The 22,977-nt window shown below is 40.8% G+C and overlaps 1 protein-coding gene across 1 annotated transcript in view; it reads right to left on the minus strand.

Annotated features, from left to right (window-relative positions):
* Positions 1-13,402: 13,402 nt before the first annotated feature.
* The window catches only part of Il13ra1 (interleukin 13 receptor subunit alpha 1), a 62,034-nt gene continuing 52,459 nt past the window's right edge, over positions 13,403-22,977 (minus strand). The window contains exon 11 of the mRNA XM_057760434.1: positions 13,403-15,831. Within this exon, the coding sequence (XP_057616417.1) occupies positions 15,739-15,831 (93 nt within the window). The 3' untranslated portion in view covers positions 13,403-15,738. The remainder of the gene's footprint in view (positions 15,832-22,977) is intronic.

Below are 22,977 nucleotides of genomic sequence, written 5' to 3' on the forward strand. Positions count from 1 at the left end.
CTGTGTGTGGTGGCGCACGCCTGAAGTCCCGGCACTGAGAAGTCTTGGGTAAAAGGATCGGGAATTTGAGGTCAGCCTGGGCTAGACAGCAAGATCTTAGAGAGATGGGGGCGGGGAATCTTTTACATGTATGGGCTTCAGAGACAGTTTCTTTTTGTGTGTGCATATTCTACAAGCCAGGCAATTTGTAGGGCATCTATGGAGCACAATTCTTTCATTTCTCATTTTGCTAACCATGTCTAATGTCAGGGTGAGCATCTGAAGTGTCACCTTTGTCATGACACACTGTGTTGAAAACCTCAGGGTTCTATCAGTCTGATGCCAATTTCCCTAGCTCCTTCTATAAGCGGGTAAGAAGAGTGCTATATATTATGTGCTTTCTGTGCACCAGACTCTAATTGAAGTGCTTTTCAAGTGGTAATGCAAAAATGTTCTCTATGGATGGAGCTATTATCTTTTTTCTGCTGTTGCTAGGGATGGAATCCAGGGTCCTGTACATACGAGAGAAGCACTCAAGCAGTGAGCTACATTCCCAGTCTCTGAACCTAATCTCATCTGTTTCACTAGTGAAGAATCTGAAAGGCAGATTTTGGTATTTTGATTTTTATCCAGAATTAATGTGTTAGAAGATTTAAGGCACGGTGTTCAAGCTGTTCAAATCAATGTGCAGGACAACAATCAACTGGTCCACTTCAAAACAAACATGGTTAGGCAGGCTTGTAATCCCAGCACTTGGAAAGCTGAGACAAGGGGATCATAAATTTGAGGCCAGCCTAGGATATGAGGTAAAATTTCTTTCTGGAAAGAAAAAAACAAAAAGTAAAAAATGGCTTTATTCTTTAACATAATAAATGAATGAAAGCATAGTGTTTTGAGTGCATCGTCTTTATTTGCATTTATCCCGTTCTGAATGGGCAGTCTAATTTCTAGACATAAGATGTCCTTTTAGGATATGGGGGTCTCTTATTTCTAGATTTCCTAGTTTCCTAATTTCTGTGGTTGTTCTAATTGTTATCTTTATTTTGTTTATTTTGTTATCTTTCTTTTAGAGATGCGCTTTTCATTTTAGTTTACAGGGCGTTGCAGAAGTGAAGACCTTCGGAGGAACTCCCCATGTGAAGGGGTTAGTCTCTCCAATGCCTTGTATCTTGAGGGCAGAAGACTCAGAAAGATGGGTTCTCCTTTACCTGGACTTGTGCTCTTTGCATTTTTCAGAACAGTTAGCTTCTGCCTAATTCCCACCAAACCTTCACATTTTGGTTTAAGAAATACATCTCCGAAAACTTTTCGCCCTCCTCCGTAACCAGTGAGATTCCCCGTGACCTGCTCTTGCTGCCTCATCCAACTTCCCCTAATGGCAGCTTCTTCACTGGAATGATCAGGGGTTGGACGTGCTCAGTGGTAAAGCATTCGCCTGGCAGGTGCAAGACCCTTGGTTCAAGCCCTCCCTCCAACACACACCTCTACAGTTACACTGAAATCCAGTTTGCTTGAGGGATGCATGTGGCTTTGCTCATTAAAGTATCCCTGGTACTCAGCACACACTATAGCTACTAAACCAAAGTTTCTTGAATGAATATATGAATGAATATGAACAAATGAACAAAGGCCTACCTAGTTTCAATTCATGACAGGATGTTAGTGAAAGGAAGCATAACTGAGACATAAAATCATTCTAGTATTTGAGTACTATGAAAGTACTCAAGAGTACTATAAAAGGCTCTTGAGAGGAGGGGTCATGTCCTCTCGATTATGTCCATTGCAAATAGGTTTTCATAAAGCTGCCATCACAGTTTATAGGCACAGCCCCCAGGTGGCAGTAATGTGCTACTCTTAAGCAGCAAGTGCCTGCTAAGCTCTGCACTGTCCCACGTCCCTCCCCAGGCTGTGCAGCAAGCTTGGCTTTGGGGTTTCTTGAACCTGAGCTAGAAGACATGCAAAGGGAATTCTGATAGTTACCTCCTTGATATTTCTCTGGGGAGTAGCTCCCAGGAGCCTCTCTTTTCTCAATGGTATGTGTTGCAGATTATAATAAAATAGGCCCACACTAGCTCAGGATGGAGCAGAATAAAGGTTTCTTTATTTAAGGGTAGACTCACAGAGCAGAAGTCCTCTGTGTGAGCGGGGAACTGGAACCGAATCCAGCAGCCCAGGGGCCGTGCATGCTTTTACATCTGCATATATAGTACATGTGACCACGCCCAAAGTGGGCAATAGCTTAAAGGCTCTTGGTGGAAGGAGCTCCCACAGCAGTTATATTTATTCGTTTGTTTGTTTATCCTGCGAAGGGGTACATGGGTGCCATAGGGTGCTGTGGATGTCAGAGAACAACTTGTGAGAGTTGATCCTCTCATTCCATCAAGTGGGTCCTGGAGATGGAACTCAAGTTGTCCGTCTTGGCAGCAAGTACTCAACAGCCGCCCCCCCCCCCCCCGTGTGTGTGTGTATCTGTATGCAAAGCAATAGAGTACATTGTGACATTTCATATATGTATATATTAAATCATATAAGGTAATTATACTTTGCTCTCATACTTCTCTCTGCCCCTTACTGTTTCTCCTCCTCCCCTCAAACAGTCTCCTCTTCTGCTTTCATAGCACGTAGATTCCAGCACTCTCTTTTGCTCTCCCCTTCTCCCTGCCTTTAGGCTTCTTCTTCACCTCTCTTGTTCTGTTCCACCCTCCACACAGTCACACTTAAATTTGGATTCCACACACCAGAGAAAACACGGGCTGCTTGCCCTTGGCTTTTGAAGTTGTTCTCCTTGAGTGCCTGAACAGCGCTGGGAATCGTGGCCTAATGATCCTCTCTAAGGCCCTACAACCCACGTGTCTGAAATAGAATTCAGGGTTTGCATGCACTTCCCAACTCAAGCCTGTGGGTTTTATATCTGCACTTGTTTAGATAGCGCCTCAGTATGTAGCCCAGATTCTAACGTGCGGCCCTCCTGCCTCATCCTCCAGAGAACTGGGATCCCAGGTGTGCACCTCCAGATCCTGCTCCATTATTTGGAGCCCCTGCCTCCTGTGCATTAAGTCCTGAAGAAACCATCTGTGCTGGCTCATTTTTATGTCAACTTGACGCAAGTTGAGAGTCATTTCAGAAGAAGGAACCTCAGTTGAGGAAACGGCCCCATGAGATTGGTCTGTGGGCAAGCCTGTGGTACATCTTCTCAATGATTGATTGGTGTAGGAGTGCCCAGTCTATTGTGGGTAGTGCCATCCCTGGGCTGGTTATCCTGGGTTCTGTGAAAAAGCATGAGAGTGAGGTGCAAACCAGTAACAGCACACACCCACATGGTCTCTGTATGAGTTCCTGCATCCAGGTTCCTGCTCCGACTCCATGATTGACTGCGCTGGGGATATGTAAGCTAAAATAAACCCTTTCTTCCCCAGGTTGCTTTGGTTTAGAGTGTTTTTATCCCAGCACTAGAAGTCAAAGACACCATCTCTGAACTATCTCAGATCTGTGCCTCCTCCTCCACAATGCAGGTCCACCCAAGGCAGATTGTTTGTGAGGAATTCCTGGAGTTAAACAAGTTGGAAGGGCAAAAGGGAGTGACATTGTGGTGGGAGGGCGACCTCTTTTCAAATCTCCTACTTTATCTGTGCATCTCTATTATCTTTCTTCCACAGTCTATACTGCCAACAGGGCCCAGGCCTTTGCACAAACTCCTCCTTTAAAAAAACCAGCAATTACTTCCTTTTATATATCTGTTCAAACGATTCTAGTGCATCATGGTGCATTTTAATCAGCTCCTCCCCAAAGACCACTTTCTTGATCTTTTGTCTGGTCCCAACAGCCACATTTGTAAATAGCACTTACCTGGGCCCTCTTTTCATAGTTGTAGTTTTAATTCATGATATTATCTCTGTAGTTTTTCATATATATATAATGTAATATATGTGTTATATATAGATTGCATCTCTTTTGATTCACAGGTTTTGATTCGTATTTCTCAGCTGCATCTGAGGCAGCAACTTACTGCAAACTTCATTATCAAGTGTAAATGCAGCAGATTGAAGTTGTGCACACATAAACTATATGTCATGCCTGCCAACCTAAATCTCTTTTTCCACTTGGTTTCAAGTTTTCTGCACACTTCAAAAATATTTGTTAAAAGGCTGAAAGTCTTTGGCTTTAATTAATTCATGCATAAGTGTGCTGTCCTTCACTACCACATGTCCAACATACTTCTGCTGATCCTTACCCTATGGGGTGATGATAAGAAACAGATGTGTTCTCTGCTTCATTTGCCAAAGCACTCCCTGGACATAGCAAAGTTGGCATTAGTGTGTATGGGTGGACATTCGTGTGCATGAGTCATTTTGTCTTGGTTTTAGTCTTGATGCCGGGGGTCTCTCACACATACTAAACCCATGCTCCAGAGATATACCCACAGTCCAGGTTGGTTGGTTTGTTTTGAGACTATGTCTTTAATGTGTACAAATTTTAAAACTTCAAAACCAAGTTTCGGTTTTTCACTTCTTTCCTACTTTCACAGATGGCTTACTGTGTTTGTGAAGAATTCCTGAAATGAAACAATCTGGAAGGGCAAAAGGGAGTGACTTTGTGCTAAGAGGGTCATATTCATTACTAGATGCTGACATAGTATGACTTTTAAAGCCAAATAATTATTTTCATCAAATTCTTGCCTTTTTAATCATAAAGTATTAGTAGTTTTTAAAGCCAGCATGAGCTTCTTTAGATCTTGATTTAAGAAAATTGTAAGAAAAGCATTCCTGAGACAATTGAGGAGATGTGAACACTAACATGATATGTGCCAATGTTCTGTATTTTTGATATTTTAAACAGTGTTATAATGGTACTGAAGGTATACATACACATTTTTATTTGGCTATTGACTTTAGCATTTGCAAAAAGTCTATGTTGCCCAGGCTGATCCCAAACTCCTGGGCTCAACCAATCCTCCCTCTTCAGTCTGCCAAGTATCTGAGACTATGGGTGAAGTAAACTTTTTAAAGTTGTGTGTTTTTCTTTAATAAAAGTTACTTTGTAGAGATATGCATTGAAGTATTGGCAGATGACAGTGTATGATGGCTGGGGTTTGTCTCAAACTAGTCTATTCTGTGGGAAATGGACAATAGATGAAGGTAAACAGGATACACGATAAAACAAATTGATAATTATTGACGCTGGGTGATGAGTACATGGTCGTATATTGTAATAAAATCTCTAGTTTTTTTTAATGCATTTCCAATTTTCCCCAAAGAAAAAATGTTTAAACATCCTCCATGAAAATGGAAACAGTTTTGGGGGAGGTTGCTTATAAGAGGAATCTTATCCAAGAATGGTAACCAACAATTTTCTCTTGTCTTTTTTGATACAAGAATTAACTGAGGTTATACATTATGAGGAGGCAGATGCTGAAAGAGCAGGAAAAGAGGCAGTAAGGGAAGTGTAGAAAATAAACTCTAGCAAGACTTACCAATCCACTGTTAGCCAATCAGCAAGAGGCTTTGGAGTGGCAGCAGCTGGGGAGGATGCTAAAAGAAAGTAGTGTGCACCCAAGGGGGTCAGTTTGTGTATATAGACACTGGAGTGCGCGTTGACTGTGTCCCTTATTCCACCATATCTGTCTGCATATTTCTGTATGACAGGAAACATGGGAGTTGCACATGCGTGTGGGGTTCAAAGAACAGCCTTGAATGTCAATTCTTAGGCAGTTGTGTGTCTTATCACTAAGACAGAGCCTCTCACTGGCCTAGTGCACGCCAAGCAAGGCTGGATGGCCAGTGAGCCCCAGGGATTCACTCGGTTCTGCTTCCCCGGCACTCAGATTACAAGTGTGCACCACTACCAGGCATTTTGTGTGGATTCTTGTGATCAAACTCCTATGCTCACGAATTCTGAAATGAAACTCAGGCCCTCCATGCATTCATGGCAAGCACCTTACCAACCAACCAAGCCATCACTCCAGGCTTAAACTCAGCTTCGGATTAGAGCAATTTCTGTCCCGTCTCTAGTGCCTCTGGCAGCATTATGGGGGAAATCATGTAGAATTTATCCTTATCTCAGTTTTTATGTCAAACAATAACACATGGAATTGGTTTTGTTTTCTTTTTTCCTCCACATTTTAAAACCTGTGAGTCTTGGGTCATCTGCAATTTTTCCATTAGCTGCTTCCATTACTTTCCTAAAAATAATCAAAACTCATCATTTGGTTTACTGTGACTACTGGACCTGTAGGGGTTCCTGTTCCCACTCTGCTTATCACAGAGGAGAAAATTGAATCTCAGAGGAAATGAAACAATGCCAAACGTCATGCAGTGCTGAGCAGAGATTTGACACACAATAGGCAAGAAATATCTGCTCTGAGTGATGCTGGGGGTTGAACTTAGGAATGTATACACATGAGGCAGGAGCTTCATCACTAGGCTACATCCACATCCCAATAAAAAGCTGTTACACCCAAGACTGAAACATGCATACCAAGGAACTGGAACTGGAATCCAGTCTGATTGGTTGGTGCCCACGTCATTTGAATGAATGAATGAATGAATGAAGTGGCAAGACTAAATCTTGAGTGTTCTTCTTCTCTGATTTTAATTCTGGTCTCCATGGGCCCCTAAACACAGGCAGGACCACATTTGTACCAAACCTAGGTCTTCTCTGAGTCGTGAGGTTTATGAGCTGCTTCTTAGCTTCTTTGGTACCCCAGGTACTGGCTATATGACAGAGTATATGGCAACTTTCATATATTAAAGGTTTAAACTGTCATCCTGAAAAATTAGTGCATTTGCACCTCCAAACTAATTTTTTTTCAATCAAGAGCAGCTACTCAGCATCTGTTTTCCAGTTCACATCTATTTCTCAGGGGTGGGGGAAGGTGGAAAGAAAGAAAAGAATTAAAAAAAAAAACTTTGATTTCAAGAGTTTTTTGAAACAGAGTTAATAATGGTAATTTGATGTATGCTATTCAACTTTTCCAAAAACAGTGCAATTGAAAACTGTCATTATAAATTCGGTACCACAAAGGAAGTAAATACTATAGTATGGTGCTGTGAGAGCCAGATGTGGGTTCCACTCAGATGGGTATGTTCATGTGCCGAGGGACAAGGAACTGGCTCCTAACTACTGCTCATGGCAGCTCACCATACTAAGCACTCTCTACGTGTCATTTGAACCCTCACTGCAATCCTAGGGATGTAGGACCCATTGTAAAATTCTACCAAGAAGAACTGAAGTTCAAACCGCGTGAAGGTAATTTCTCAGAAACTAAAATCAAAGGCTAAAAATAAATGGAAAATGTGAGAAAAAAAATATAGAAGTTAGGAGATCAGTCCGGTACAACCAATAGCTAAGTAATAGGTGTTCTAGAGACACAGACAATAGAAGAGGAGATTGTTGTAATTTTTTTTTTTTTTTTAAAAGCAGCATGCGAGAGAAAGATGCCATACAACAGAATTCACATGGAGGGGTTTTGATTAGAGGAAAGGGAACATAAAAAGAGGAAAGGGGAGGGAGGAGACCGACCTCTGGGGACAGGAGCAACAGAAGAGAAGGGAGCGGGAGAGAGAGAGAGAGAGAGAGAGAGAGAGAGAGACAGAGACAGAGACAGAGACAGAGACAGACAGAGAGAGACAGAGAGAGACAGAGAGAGACAGAGACAGAGAGACAGAGGGAAGAAGACAAGATGGGAGATGGCAGGGCCCTTTTAAAAGGGAATGTAACTAATATGCACAGAAGGTGCTCTTAGTGGCCGCATCTGAGGATATAGCCCATCAGAACCCCAAGGGCAGGCCGGTACAGATGCCTGAATACTAACAGAGATACAGGTGAGAAATAACTCGATATGCAACAAATGAAGAGCTAGTTCTTCCACTGAACAGTGCACACCAAATCCCAGCTTACTAATGAAAGCTCTGCACTGAGGCATATCATTAGATTATAAGACACTATGGACCAACAGACAGTCTTGAAGAGCAAAACAATTACACGCAGGAAGATGGAAATCATGGAGGGCTGATTCTATTTTGGAAGCAAGAACATATTGGAAGAATATGCTCAATTTGAAGAATGCATTCCACATCCTGAGAGGAGATTGTTTCCAATGAAGACTTATTCACCTAGCAGAAACTTAATCATGTGTGAGGATATAATCAGACACAGAAAGGTTTTATTAAAATCACCTCTGGAAGGGCACACCGTGAGAAAAATAATCAAATAAAAATCACCTCTGATGATGACATCTTTCTAAGGAAGTTAGCAAAGGGTGTGGTCCAGCAAGGCTAGAGGGTAAACCAAAAGAACTTCGGGTCTACAAAATGGATGCTAATGCAGGAGAGGAATTCCCAGGATGACAGTTTGGTGGCAAGCCTAGAAAACAACTGTTCCAGAATGAATCAGAAGGGAGAAAACTCCAAGAGCAAATTCTTCAAGAAAAATAAATGGAACACATGAATTACTTAGTGTTTGATAATACTATGCAGAATTTTATGGCTTTGTCCGAAAAATAGATGGTATGATTTAATAATAAATTTTATAAAGAGGGTTTTTTGAGAATAAAATAGAAAAATAATGAGTTGCACTCTGCATGCATCAACTGTGAGCAATACTTACATGATATAATATAGCTAGTGAATATTGTCATTAAAACTTTTATACTTGTAGAAGTGTGTGCATGTGTGTGAGAAACAGAGAAAGACAGAAAAGAATGTGTGTGTGTGTGTGTGAGAGAGAGAGAGAGAGAGAGAGAGAGAGAGAGAGAGAGAGAGAGAACTAGCATTTAGTCATGGGTTCAATCTCTAGTATCCAAGAAAAAAATGGAAATTTCTTATCTTACGTAACAGAAATGTATAATAAATCTCTAAATTTAAAAATAAGAAGTAACATTAGCTACTTCTTCCACAGTAGTATACTCTATAACAAAAGAAGGAACTAAAAATGTTTTTATAGCTATTTAAAAGAACATAAATTTATGAGTTCACATTTCTGTTGGTCAGAAGTCCAACACTGTATGGCTGAATTTTCTCTCCTGAGTCCTCTAAGACCCAAGTCATGGTATCTGCCAGGTTTCACTCTTCTATGTGGGCTCTTGGGGAGAAGCTGCTTCCTGGCTTGCTCAATTTATTGGCAGTAATTAGTTCCATCCCACCCTTTCAACGTGGACCCTTAAATCCTCAAGATGGCAACAGTACTTTGAGCCGTTTTTACTTTGACTTGCTCTTGCTCTTTTGCTTTCTCACTTCTGAGAGCTGAAGCTTACACAGTATTTTCTTGTACTGGGGATTGAACCCAGAACTCATGCGCACTAGAGAAGCACTCTTCTCACGTGGCCAAACTCAATAATTTAACCCAGGAAAATCCTCTCTATTCTAAAGCCTGTGGCCTTACCACATCCACAAATGTCTATTGTGTAAAGTGACACATTCCTGGGTTCTGGGAACTGGGGTATAGACTTCTGTTCTGAAAGTAGAACCTGGGGGTAAAGGGGCAAGGCAGAGGAATAGATGGTTCTACATTATGAGCCGTGTGTAGTCGGCTTTCTGTTATAATAACAAATGCCTAAGATAACTTATGAAGAGAAAAGGCTTATTTTGGCTCATAGAAATTTCAGTTCATGAATAGTTGTCCCTATTACTTTAGGTTTATGGTGGCACATCATGGTAGGAGCACCTCGCCGGGAAGAGAACAGGAGGAATGGGCTGGGCTCCCATTTATTGCCTCCTTTGACATACCCTGAAGTAGCCCTCAATAATCCAGAGGCTTCCAATAAATCCCCAGCTCTTAAAACGCTTCGGTCACATCCCGATGACACCGTGACAGGAATGAATCCACATGTACCTTTGAGGAACACAAACAATATAGACCACAGCAACCTCTATAATACGCCGTGATTTTAGACGTTTTGTGCATGCATGCATTATTTTGTTCAAATAAAAAAAAATAAGCTGGCTGGAGATGTAGTCTAGGGGTAGAACACCCGCTTTGCATGGGTGAAGCCATGGGGTCCACCCCCAGCACTGTCCAAAGAAATCAAATACTTAAGCTCATCTCCCAAATTTTCTATAATCGAATTGAAATGGACCCTATTTTAGATACTATGTCAAATCACGTTATTATGGAAGCAATGCGTATTATACATAGTCCGTTGTGTGCTTCGAAGAAATATGCTCTAAAATCATCTGACGGCTTTAAGAAATATTCGCTAGTCACAACCTTGGCTGAACCCCAGCGAAAAGGCTTGACTTGGATGAAAAACAGAGCTCCTCCAAGGTATCAATTCCTTTGTTCTTCACATTCCATTAAAGGACCTGCTCCCCTGGTTGCTTTTGGCATTTACCACTTATAGCAGCTGGAGTAAATGATGATAAACATGTTTTCTTGATTTATAAGGCTACAATTGTATTAGTCCCTATTGCGTGTCAGAAGCAATATAGTAAATGTAGTGCAACCTCTTAACTTCACAGACCAAAACACCGACTCCTCAGAAAGGAAGCAGATCCAGCCAGGGAGCGCTATCTGCCCAGTATCCTTGGGAACTCCAAAACATTAATTCAGCTTATTTTTTTCTCACAGAAAGTAGCCTGTCCTTGACTAATCAGCTATGGACTACAGAGCCAAACATTATTCACTTCCAAATTCTTTTTCTTCAGCACACCCTACCTGGCACACTCATCAGTGATTACACAATGAACCTTGAGATCTTGCAAATGCTCACTTTATAACGGAATGATCTGGATTCTCAAAGTCTTACAGCTAAAGAACAATTAGGCAGTAACGTGAAATAAGGTGTCTCTTCTTTTAGTAGCTGCTGCTTAGGGACAAATCAATGCACCACTGGTTGCACCATACAGCCTTACAAGTCGGGTGAACTTGTTTTCTTCTGCCTCACAACCCCACAACCGTATGGCTTTCCAGAGCTCAATCAGCCTCGACTGTCTGTGTTGGGAAAGGGCAGGTCATGCAGGCAATCTCAAGAGACTGGTATGGGGAATCAGCGAAACGGCACTTGCGTTTATAACTTGAAACAAAATAGAAACTACCGATTTTCTCTTTTCATTTACTAGTCTACTGAACAAATGTTGAGAACCAGCAACCACTGGGAAAGATGGTTAGAGGCCAGAGAAGTCAAGGGGAAAAAATCATCTTAAGGATTGATGTTGCCGGGCGGTGGTGGCGCACGCCTTTAATCCCAGCACTCGGGAGGCAGAGGCAGGCGTATCTCTGGGAGTTCGAGGCCAGCCTGGTCTACAAGAGCTAGTTCCGGGATGGGCACCAAAGCTACAGAGAAACCCTGTCTCGAAAAACCAAAAAAAAAAAAAAAAAGATTGATGTAAAAAACAAATAGCATATCAACATCAATGAAATTTCTCCCTTAATGAAACTAAAAGCATTCAAAGATTTTAGTTGATATATATATATTAAATATATATATATATATAAAATCTTTACACACACACACATATATGTTAAGATTGTTTTGCCTAACCATAAGTGTGGAAGAAAAACATTTCTGAAATAAAAGGGTTTTAAAATTTTTATTATTCTTGCTGGGCAGTGGTGGTCCATGCCTTTAATTTTAGCACTCAGGAGGCAGAGGTAGGTAGATGAATCACTGTGAGTCCGACGCCAGCCTGGTCTATGAGAGCTAGCCCAGGACACACCAAAACTACACAGAGAACCCCTGTCTCGAAAAAACAAAAGAAAACAAAGTATCATTGGGTGGGGTGAGTGTGCATGCACACGGGCACATGTGTAGAATGTGGATATGGACACGCACACTACAAGATGTGTGGCAGTCAGAGAACAATCTTATGGAGCCCGTTTTCTCCTCCCACCTTTGATTGGGCTCTGGGAAGAGAACTCAGGTCTTCAAGTCCACAGGCACCTTTATTTTACATGCCAAGTTGTCTTTCCAGGCAAAATAAAAGTGTTTGTTTCCTTATTTTCCTCTCAAGGTGCCAATACTCACTTCCTAGTGAGTCTGACATGGTCATACATGTCCATAATTCCAGAGATACGGAGGCTGAGGTAGGAGGATTGTTCTAGACAAGGCTGGGCTATGTAATAAGCTCAAGCCACCCGGGGTAATATAACAAGATCTAATCTCATAAAAAACCCCACCCCCCCAATAAAAGAAAAAAAATAAAATCACTAAACAAAGCAAAACAAAACCAAAAGCCTAGTAACACAATTCACAATTCACGTAAGCATGACGCTGCACTGTTCAAAGAGCAGTTCATGGTCACGATTAGATGGCAAACAAGCTGAAAAGCAAACACGCATAGGTCATTCTGGTTTCTCTCTCTCCGAGATGAGGTGAGCATGCTTGCGGCTACAGGAATTTATGATTTCCATGGATCTCATATAGATTTACAATCTCAACTTCAAATCGCCAGCCATCATGTTAGAAAGCTAGGAAGAGAGGTGCCCCATACCTCTAACCCCAGCAGTGTGAAGGCAGAGACAGAGAGGATCTCTGCAGCCCATTGACTAGTTAGTCTTGTCCAATTGGTGAGTTCTAGATTCAATGAGACCTAACAACAAAGGAGGAGGGCAGTAGAGAAAGACTCCCAGCACTTGACTTCTGGTCTCCAGATACATGTACACACAAGTACACCCCTGCCCTAAGCATGCAGACATACATAAGCATGTACACACACACGCGCACACACACACACACACACAACACACACATGTACATCACAATACAAATAAAAGTTTAAAAAAGAAACTATGAAGCTTATAACTAAGCAGCTAGATAGATCTTTAGAGGTCAGCTACTGAAAAACAGTTTTCTTGGTCTCAAATATAAGCAAATATTCATAACATAACTAGAGGTCTTCTATGACAAAGGCAATGATAGCTGTGTATAATATCATGTGCACGTTACATCTAGGATGACAGTAAGTGCACTGTGTTCTGTTTCCTGCTTGATATTGCAAAAGACCAGATCAGTTTCCATTAATTTTTTTAGTTAGCTTTTTATTTGTGTATGAGTGCATGCATACATCTGTACGTGTGGGCACTGTGTGTGTGGAGGTAACAGAATAAGTTGAGGGAGTTGGCTCTCTCCTACCATATGGAGCTTGGGGAATCACACTTAGGTCATTAGACTTGGCAGCAAGCATCTTTACCTGGTGAGTCATCCTGCTGGACCACCATTCATCTTTGTCGTCACAATTTATCAAATACTTCCGTCTTTTAAGCTGATGCCTGGAAAGGCTGCCCTAACATAAAACTAATTTTACATGTGTGTCTTCTTCAGAAAACTGACACAACCAGACATCAGGGAAACTTGTAACAAATGTTTGTTAAGACGAAATAGCTGCCTTGGAATTAATTGTATAATGTTTATTGTTTCAAATGTCATTTTCTCTACCATCCACTCCCAACAACACGCTCCCAAAAACAAGGTCAAAAGAAAGCATTTAGGTGACATACAAAAAAAAACAATATTTATTTTACTTTCTTATAAGAAGTTAAACAGAAAGACTCCTAGTTGAAGACATTACCAAAAACATTAACATTATTTCATGTATCCCTTCAGTGCCCAGATTCAGAAAAAGGTTATCTGAATGGAAGAAAAGAAATGGTTCTCCTTACGCTGGGTTTACTTATATATGTGAAAACAATCCATATGCCTTAGTCAAAATAATATATGAACCTAAAAGTTTCCAATAAGCAATGTACTCATTAAGAGTTCCTAAGTCCTGGAGATTATTCTTGTTCATTAAAACAAAAGTATTCCTATGATTTACTATCCTCTTTCCCCTTGCTACAGAACTGCTGAAAGAGGAGGTTGGAAGCAAAATAAGCTGTCCTTGTTCCCAGGCTGCATGACTATCAGAATGGGTGCTCTCTTCATCACCATCCACACAGGCCAGCAGGAAAAGTGGCCCTGTGCAAGGCATTTAGGTGCTTTCCTTCCAAGAACTATGAAATCCTGGGGAAGGAGTGGTTTCACTCTTCTACAGGAAGCTAGATCTTCATTCTAGTGGCCTGTAGCCCAGCAACAATCTGACACCCAAAATAAGAGCACTGGGAGATGACACCCATGAGTCAATCACATCACGCACCCTCATTTCCTAAAATGTGAGGGCACAGTGCTCCTCTCCTGCCACTACTACTACGGAAGCAAGACTCCCCTTTGTCCCAGCCTGTGGAGAGCAGGGGTCTCTTATCTTCCCTGCTTAAGGACAAGAGATGCAAGAAGCATCATTTTATTGACATGAACTGGTAAATGCCTGAAGAATTTGTGATATAAAGTTCTTCAGTCCTTGCTAGTGATCTGTAGGTATGAGAAAGAGAAGTGGGGTACCTCTCACTGTTTTGAATTTACGGGAAGCAGGTGGAATAGGGGGAATACACATATGCATATATTGTGGGAATGGGGCAGAATGGAAACCCAACATATGCAAAAATCTAGTACATAGTTGAAGCCCCACTTGGCTCCCTCTCAATAAAACACAGAACATTTGAGTGGACAGAACCATTTGCAGCATGGAAAATAGCCATCCTAAGGCCTATCTTACAAACAAAGAAAAACAGACACTAATCTTTTTTTCTCCTCAAGCAAATAGAGCCTAAATTCTAAGCGAAGAAAAGACATCATCTCTATTAAAAAATACACAAAGAAACACCAATTGCTCGAAACCCTCAACTAATTGCAGGCTCACAGGGAAGTGGCAAAAACCTGTATGAATTAGTCACTGTTGTTCAGAATACTCATCTTTTACCTGAGATGCAAATTATTCCCTGCTCCACTAGATAGTCTAAGCAAATTTGTACCCTCACTTCCACTAAAAGTCGAAAGGCTATAGGAAAGAGAATGCAGGAGTAGGCATAGCAGGGAATAAGCACAGGCCATGAGAAGTTCAAAAGTCTGGGAAATGGCTGGCTATCTGAAGATAAAGAAAGTACTAAGAAATAAGGAGTCCCCAAATTATATAAACCCAGGAGTGGGGTCCCATCCCTCACACTAGATACAAGTACAAGCTAGATACATAGTCCATACTTGATTTGAATAGCAGAAATAACGTGGGGCAGACATCTTTCCAGACTCCCTGACTCCAGCTCTAACACTAGGTCATTCTGCCTCCACTATCCTACAAAATCCTGCCAGGACATAAAACAGCCTTGGTGGAGAAGTTGCCTCTGTGTTTTTTTTCTACATGTCATCACCGTGGCCAAGATGACTTCTGGGAAATTCAAGGCAGAGGGAAATGCTATTGAAGTGGATAATAATAGCGCATTTTAATCGCCACAAACATTACTCAGTAGGTTCCCGAACAATAGGCAGCAGATTGTATCAGTTTTGTTTGCTAGATGTTCTCTGGGAATCAAGTTCAGCATTAGCATACACACCCCAAGTGAGTTTCCTCACAAGTAAAATTTCTTGGTGTTAATCCACAGAAAGAATACAGAGCAAGCAGAGATTCTTTAAGGAAGTCATCACGACTCCTGATAAGAAGAACGCATGCTCATTGTCCCCTTTTCTTTGTCCTCTAGTTTGGACACTTGGCAAAGGACATCTGTTTTTAAGAGTCAACGAGAACAAGAAAGGCTCTGCTCTCGTCTTGAAGAGCTCCATTAGTTTGGGTTTTTCGGTGCAAACCTGACATGAAAAAGCCACGGCTCTTAGGAGCTGCCTGTGCTTCAAGGGTCCAGTAGTTTCGATTTCTATTTAGCAAGCCCTCGGATAACAGACGGAGACTGCAGTGAATCTTCACAGGGTCACATTGAAGGAAAACCAGAAGTCAGTTCTCGCCATCACTGAGCCGCTTTCTTCAGGTTTTCGATCAGCACTACAGAATCCGTTTCCTCTTTGGATTGCTTCTCGTAGATGTCATACTTCTTCCAGTGCTGCAAGGAAGAACAAGAACACGTCCGGTGACTTCACAGCCACATTCTCTCCCTGGGCACTGGGAGTCAGCGCTTATTTTTAAGTTTGTATGCACAAGAACCGTAAGGGCAATGCTTTCCTGCTTTGGGTCTTCTGATCTAAGAATACTCATCGTTGGGACAATTAATGGAGCCAAACAATCAAGAATGAATATCAAAGACAGGAAAAGCATGGGATTGTTACATAGCACTTAGTGGCTGTCTGAAGAGATAAACAAATTGAAATATTTGCAAAAACTAGAAACAGTCTTTGGGAAATAAACTAAAACTGTCACACTTGGGATTTTATTTTCTTACCACTCACATTGGACCGCTGCTCCAGAAACATCACAGGCTCCCAAAAGTTAATTACCATCTAGTTAACAAGACCCTGGATGTCCTGAAAGTTTGAGTCCTAGCAGCTGTGAAAATCTCTATACTAACCCTTCATTTCACATCATTTGCCAGACGGACCAATTTCTTAGACATTATGTGTAATGGACTCATTACACAGAGCTTCTCCCGAATGGGATCCAAGCATATTTTCATAGTAAAAAGCCAACATTCTGGTCCTATGGCCATCTTTGTCAGTCTGGGGAAAGGATGAACCCTAAACTCAGTTCTGTCATCTGTATAAAAAAAGCTGCCAGAGAAAAGTATAGGCAAAGTATGAGGCACAGACGAGCCTAGCTAACTGCCTGTGTGAGGAAATCAAGTTTTTATTGAAAGAGAATCACGTGTTTCTGTATTGCCTTTAGATGTTTTCATTCTGTAAGCTTTAAATTGTTGCAGAGAGGGAATGACTTTATAAATAAAACAAGAACCCTTTGCAGAAATAAAGGCACACCACCCCCTGCACAGGCTTGGAGCTGGGCTCCCTTTCTCCTTGGTGCTCTACTGTTCATTAAGCTTGCGGGAAGATGGGGAAGTCAGAGAGACAGAAACAAAGCAGCCTGTTCAGCTGTGGCGGGCTGCGGCATTGAGGAAATAGGACCAGTAGTAGTAGTGGTAGTGTATGGAGCTAAAAACTGGGAGATGCTGTTTAAAAAACCACTTTTTCCTAAATAAAATATTTAACCCTTGCATACCTGACAGAGTTGTGAAAGTTAAAAATATCGGTAAGGGCAAGCGCTGCCGAGGATGCGGAGGAATCTGATTGGTCACGTATTTTTGGCGGGAATGTAAACTAGTAGTCGCTCTGTGAAACAGCCTTGTAATTGTGTAACTCTGAGCATACACTTAGCATAGGACCCTAAAGTCCTGCTCCTGTCTATTTTACCCAGAAGAAAGGAAAACACGTTCATACAGAGACTTTATTTACAGCACCTTAACTCCTAACAACCCAACGAGGTGTAGTCCTGATGTCCTTATACAAGAGAATGTTAAACTATGGAGTATTTCATAGCAATATAGAGAAGTAAACTATTGTTGGCATATGCAATGATACAAATATTTTCTTACTACATCATTACTAAGTGAAAGAAGCCAGACTCAGAAATCTATGTATCTTAGGATTCCATTTGTTTGACACTATGGAAAAAGATTCTGGGGACAGAAAACAGATCAGTGGTTGCAAGGGACATGACCTGTGGTTTTCAACTTTCCTCATGCTGCAACCCTTTAGTACAGTTCTTCATGTTGTAGTGACCCCCAAATATTTTTCTTTGCTACTTCATAACTGTAATTCTGCTACTGTTATGAATCATAATGTAAATATCTAATATGCAGGATATTTGATATGGGACCTTTGTGAAAGGGTTGTTTGACTCCCAAAGGGGCTGAGACCCACAATTTGAGAACCACTGGTCTCAAGTGAGGGCTGGAGCTGACTCCAAAGGGACACATAAGGAAATGACAGAAATATTCTATATTTCTACTGGAGTGGAGACCACAAAATTGCATCTATTTGCTAAAATTCTTCTAAGGGAACACTTAAAAAGGATACATTTTGTTATTTGTAAATTGGACTTGAAAAATTCTGTAGTTGAAAAAGTGTGAAATGTTCGGACTTCTAAGAAAAACAACCCAAAAAGTTAAGATAGCCTTAAAACAACGCTTTACTCAATAAATGGCGCCATGCCAACTGGCTAAGCATTTGAAAAACAAAGCTAAAAACTCCCTCATAGACTCCACCAATAAGGCCCCAAGCATAAAACACACAGTCAACTAAATACACAAGGAAACAACTTTATAAGTTTCCCGTGGTATAGACTTTCTGCACACAAAATATCATTTTTGAGAGGTAGTTTTACTGCAGAAAAAAATTTCTCTAGCTTCATATATTAAATAATCATCCTTTGCCTTGTTAGCCATTGTTGCCTTTTATCGTATTTATGGTGATTATCTAAATACAAATGATTTTATGAGAATTTGTAACATATGTTGCTAAACAAAACATCCATATTACCTAAGCATGAGAATTCAAATAATTATATTCACAGGAAGTCTATATTAAAACTAGGGTATACAAATTTCTAGATTTACTAGTAGCAGGGTTCAAATACTTTAACTTCCAAAAGCAGTTTCACGCATGGATACACATAACTTATTCAAGCCACACGAGCTCCTTGGATAATAATTTGTCACTTCAAATCTGCACATTTCTAAACTAAAAGCTACTTGGGGAGCAGGTCAGTAGTATAGTATGTGCAAAGTTCCATCAATAGTATTAAAAGAAAGAGAGAGAGAGAGATCCAAAAATCTATTTTTAGATCAAAGGGTATAAAAAAACAAGTGGCAGCCGGCAGGATTTGGCTCATGGTTTGCAATTTGCAGAGATATGAAGGCAGGAAGGTAGTTTGTGGCAGCATGGTATGGTATTTGTCTCTCTATACAAATGCAATCATTAAAAAAATAAGAAAGGCAAACAGCGTTATTAGTAAAGCAAACAAATAATACCCCAAATAAGTGTTTATGGGGATGAAAGTGATGGTTATGTGGAAGAGTACACAGAAAGAATCCACATGTATCCAAGAGGCCTAAGAAGTTGGTTGGATCTCAAACATCACTGAGCGAATTTCTGAACATTTTAAGGGTCTACTAAGTCACAAAAAGTCCAAGACACAAGCTCTCTAAACTGAGTCTCCCTTGCAGGATGAAGCTGCACTCAGAAGAGAAACTAGGGGGAATAGACTCCAAAGGATTTGCATGGTAGGAAAAAGAACTGGATAAAAAAAGAAAGAAAATCCAGATAAATGTGGAGATAGAGATGAGGGAAGGAGAGATGGAGGAAGAAGTTATAAAAAGAAAAGGCCAGGTATATTGGCACATGCCTGGAATCCCAGCACTTGGGAAGCAGAGGCAGAAGGATAACTACGAGTTCAAGGGAAGCCAGGATTACAGAGGAAGTTGCAGGCGAGTCAGGACTACCTAGAGAGACTGATTCTCACCACTAAAGAGAAATAAAAGGAGGCAGATGGGAAGGCAGGACCTTCCAAAGTCACTTTTTATAATTTTCAAAACTTCTCAAAGCCATAGAAAAGGGGGCTATATAATCATGAAATTAGTAAAGCGGACCTGAGTAAAGCCTCTCTCTCTCTTTTTTTTTTTAAAGTTTAGGAAACCAAATTCACATAAAAATGTACGACAGAATAATATCTCCACAGAAGTAAAAGTCGCCAGAAATATGTCCATGAAAACTATACCCTAATATTTGAAAACTTGATGAAGAAAAATTTACACAGAATGAGAAATTATAAATCCCATGAAGGAATCTATAAATATTCAGAACAGGATTCAGAAAATTAGATGAGAAAAATTCAGAAATTAAATGAGAAGACTCAGTAAAGAATTAGTAGTAAAGGAAAATAATAATTTCCTTTCAGAAATGAAGACTAAGCTAGGGGACCATGGGCGAGTAAACGCAACCAATCGTTAGATGATGTCTTCAGAGAACTAGCACCTGTGATGGGGATTTAGACAATTATCACAAAGGGTGCGACAAATGGAGAAGGAAGGCAAGAGCCAAGCATAGACTAGGTCAGACATCCCTCACACAAAATGCCCCAGAGTAAAGGCGTTTGGGGTTTGGGAAAGTTTTTCAAAATTTGGAGATATATTGTAGATGGGACCCAAGTCTTAACTCAAAATTCTTTCATGCTTCACATATACTAAATAGTCATAACTCAAGAGAAGGTTGCATAGCACATTGAAGTTTTGTGCATAAAACAAAGTCCTAGGAAGCAGAATTTTCCATTTGTGGCATCATATTGGCCCTTAAAATAGTTCAACTATTCCAGCATTCTGGACTTTAGATGTTTACTTTAGAGGTATTCAACATGTACCTGACAAAAATCAGCCCAGAACGGCCAACATCAAGAATGGGTCTGGTAAGATTATTGGATTTTGGGGGGAAAATATTTTTGAAAATCCCGGGAGGGAAACTCAAGTATTTTAATATGGAACAATATTATATGGTCAGATGCCTTTAACAATATTTTATAGCAGAATAACAGATTTAAGATAGTCAAAGCAGGACGTACATGTGTGTGTGTGTCTGTGCGCGCGTGCGTGTGTGCACGCGGTGTTGCTTTTGGCTTCTTGTTTTGTTTTAAACTCACTGTGAGTTCATGTGTGCAGCAGGCCTGCTGTATCTGGAAGGCAGGTTTTCCTTTGATCACCAATCATCAGCTCTTACACTCTTGCTGCCCCCACCTCTGTAATGATCCTTGAGCATTGGTAACCGTGTGCCAGAAAGACACATGTCACATGCGTGTTTCACTTGGAATACCCATAAGGGCAGGAACTTGCTAAAATCCCATGGGAAACAATGTTAAAGGGAAAGGAGACAGAATGCACTAGTATAAAGGGTTCAAAATTAATAATGGGACAGAAAGGGTTAATGCAGGTAGGGGATGGGAAAACAGGCTAAAGGAAGGAGTACATGGAAGGAAAATTAACACTAAAGACATTTAGAAATGGTTATAACCTACTACTGTAGAAGCTTCCTAAAATATATACATAGAAAATGCTATGTTGGATCAGAAAAAAAGCAATTTGTAAGTCACTAGTGATGGTTCATACCTATAATCCCAATGCTCAGGGAGCTGAGGCAGGAGGATTGCTAGGAATTCTAGGCTACCCTGGGCTATCTAGGGAGCTAAAGGTCAGCTGGGGCTGAGGATGAAATCCTGTTTCACACACACACACACACACACACACACACACAAACAAACAAAACTTTAATTTTTTCATACGGGGTCAGAAACAATCTGTAAGGACAATCTTTACAAATAACATTTTTATTCCAAAATAAAACTTGGATTACTCTTTTAAAAAATTTAGACTCATTTTATCGTATGTGTCTGTTTTTCTTGCATATATGTTGCCTATGGAAGCCAGAAGAGGATATGGGATCCCCTGGAACTGGAGTTTCAGAGAGTTGTGATATTATGCCATTTGGGTGCTGGGAACCAAATCCATGTTCTCTGCAAGAGCAACAAGTGCTCTTAACCTTTGAGCCATCTCTCCAGTCCCAACACTCTTAAATTTTTTTATTGACTAATTTCATTCTTTGACAGTTTCATACATGTATATATGAAGGAAGGACTCAGGGGTTCTTACCCCCCATGGCTTACCATTTCCTACTGATAGATTCATGGAGAGGGGAGAGTCATTGCTTTTAATTGGCCACTAACCGGTGACCCTACCATGCTCTAATGAACAGTTCCAATCCACTGATCACACGGATGGCACTGGTTAATTCAAATGGGTCACAAAACAAATCCAAAACTTACGAACCCAGGACAGGGAATGGTAGGAAAAGCGGGGAGTGTAGTTGATTGAGATGGGAAGAGACATGGGAGGACGCAGGGGCTAACTGTAATACAGAGCACATGGGGCCCTTGTAATACAGAATACATGATATGCTCTTTTTTAAACCCTTTATCAGAACCATGGACTTTCTCTCAGCACAGCATGGAATATGCCCACATAAAGGAGAAAGAATGAGCACAAAGCCTTAGTATCCAATCTTACGAATTTTCTGCCAGCCTAATTTTAAAACCCCCAAAATTACCAGTCCACAAATCAATCCTTAATCTGTCATTTAAAATAAAAGAAATGGGCCATCATCAACAATAGAATAGTGGCCAAAGAGAAAAAAAAATCACGGGTTTTTATATTGTAAAGCAAAAATTCAGGAGAATTATGGAAAATCAAGTCTCAATTTAACAGTTTTTTTCAAGTTTGATTACAGTATTCCCCACGGTGTCTAAAAGTGAAGTAAATTTCACGCAGCTAAGCACCATGCGAAACCACTGGTCTTTTGGACAGAAATCAACCTATTTCTTGCCCCAGTCTTCTTCAGAATAGTAAAAAACAAAAGGCTGGACAGAACAGATTGGAGAGCCCCACATCTAAGAGCCCTGTCAAGCGTGTCATGAAAGGGACTAATTTGAAACCATTTGTGGTGGCCATTAACCCAACGCCTCATTTTATAAGCCAATAAAGGGAAAAAAAAATAAGCATGCATTCTGTCCTTTTAGCAGGAACTGAATTTCGGAACAGCCAAAAAGCCTAGCTGACAACCAAAAAGCAATGCCTCACGGAAAGGTGCAGATTTATACACAGAACTGAAAGGACAAAAGGAGAGAGGAGCAAACTGTCCTTTAACAACACCTCAAGGCTGAAAAAGGCAATCCACTGGTGTAAAAGCATTAGCTGAAGGGTTGGCACGGTGCCACACGATACCCAGCAAAGTATCTCCAGTGGGTGGAGGGAGGACGTGAGTAACCAGAGGGAGTATGCTGCTGGCGTCTTAAACATAGGGGTCATTCTCAACCTCACTAATGGTGGGCTCATTGGATGGTATCTGTCTCTGAAGAACTGGGACTACTGGCAAAATTCAGGCAGGGCCTGAGCCTTAGATCATATTAGGAATTCTTAATCTTTCAGTCACCGTGATGTGATGGTGTCTCGGTTGCAGAGGAAAGCATATATACTGAAGGAAAAAATATATATATTTGGAAGTTTAAAAGGCTTTGTGATTGGGCATGTAAAAGAGGCACAGCACAGTTGCCTGCTGAGAAGTGTGGGAATAACGGTGTGTTTTTTTTTTCCTTTTTAATGGATGCGAGAAATACAGATGCAGAAGAGAAGCAATTCCCTCTCCAGTCCCCTCCCCCACCC

The sequence above is a fragment of the Chionomys nivalis genome, chromosome X (genome assembly GCF_950005125.1).
Source record: "Chionomys nivalis chromosome X, mChiNiv1.1, whole genome shotgun sequence".
NCBI classification, from domain to species: domain Eukaryota; kingdom Metazoa; phylum Chordata; class Mammalia; order Rodentia; family Cricetidae; genus Chionomys; species Chionomys nivalis.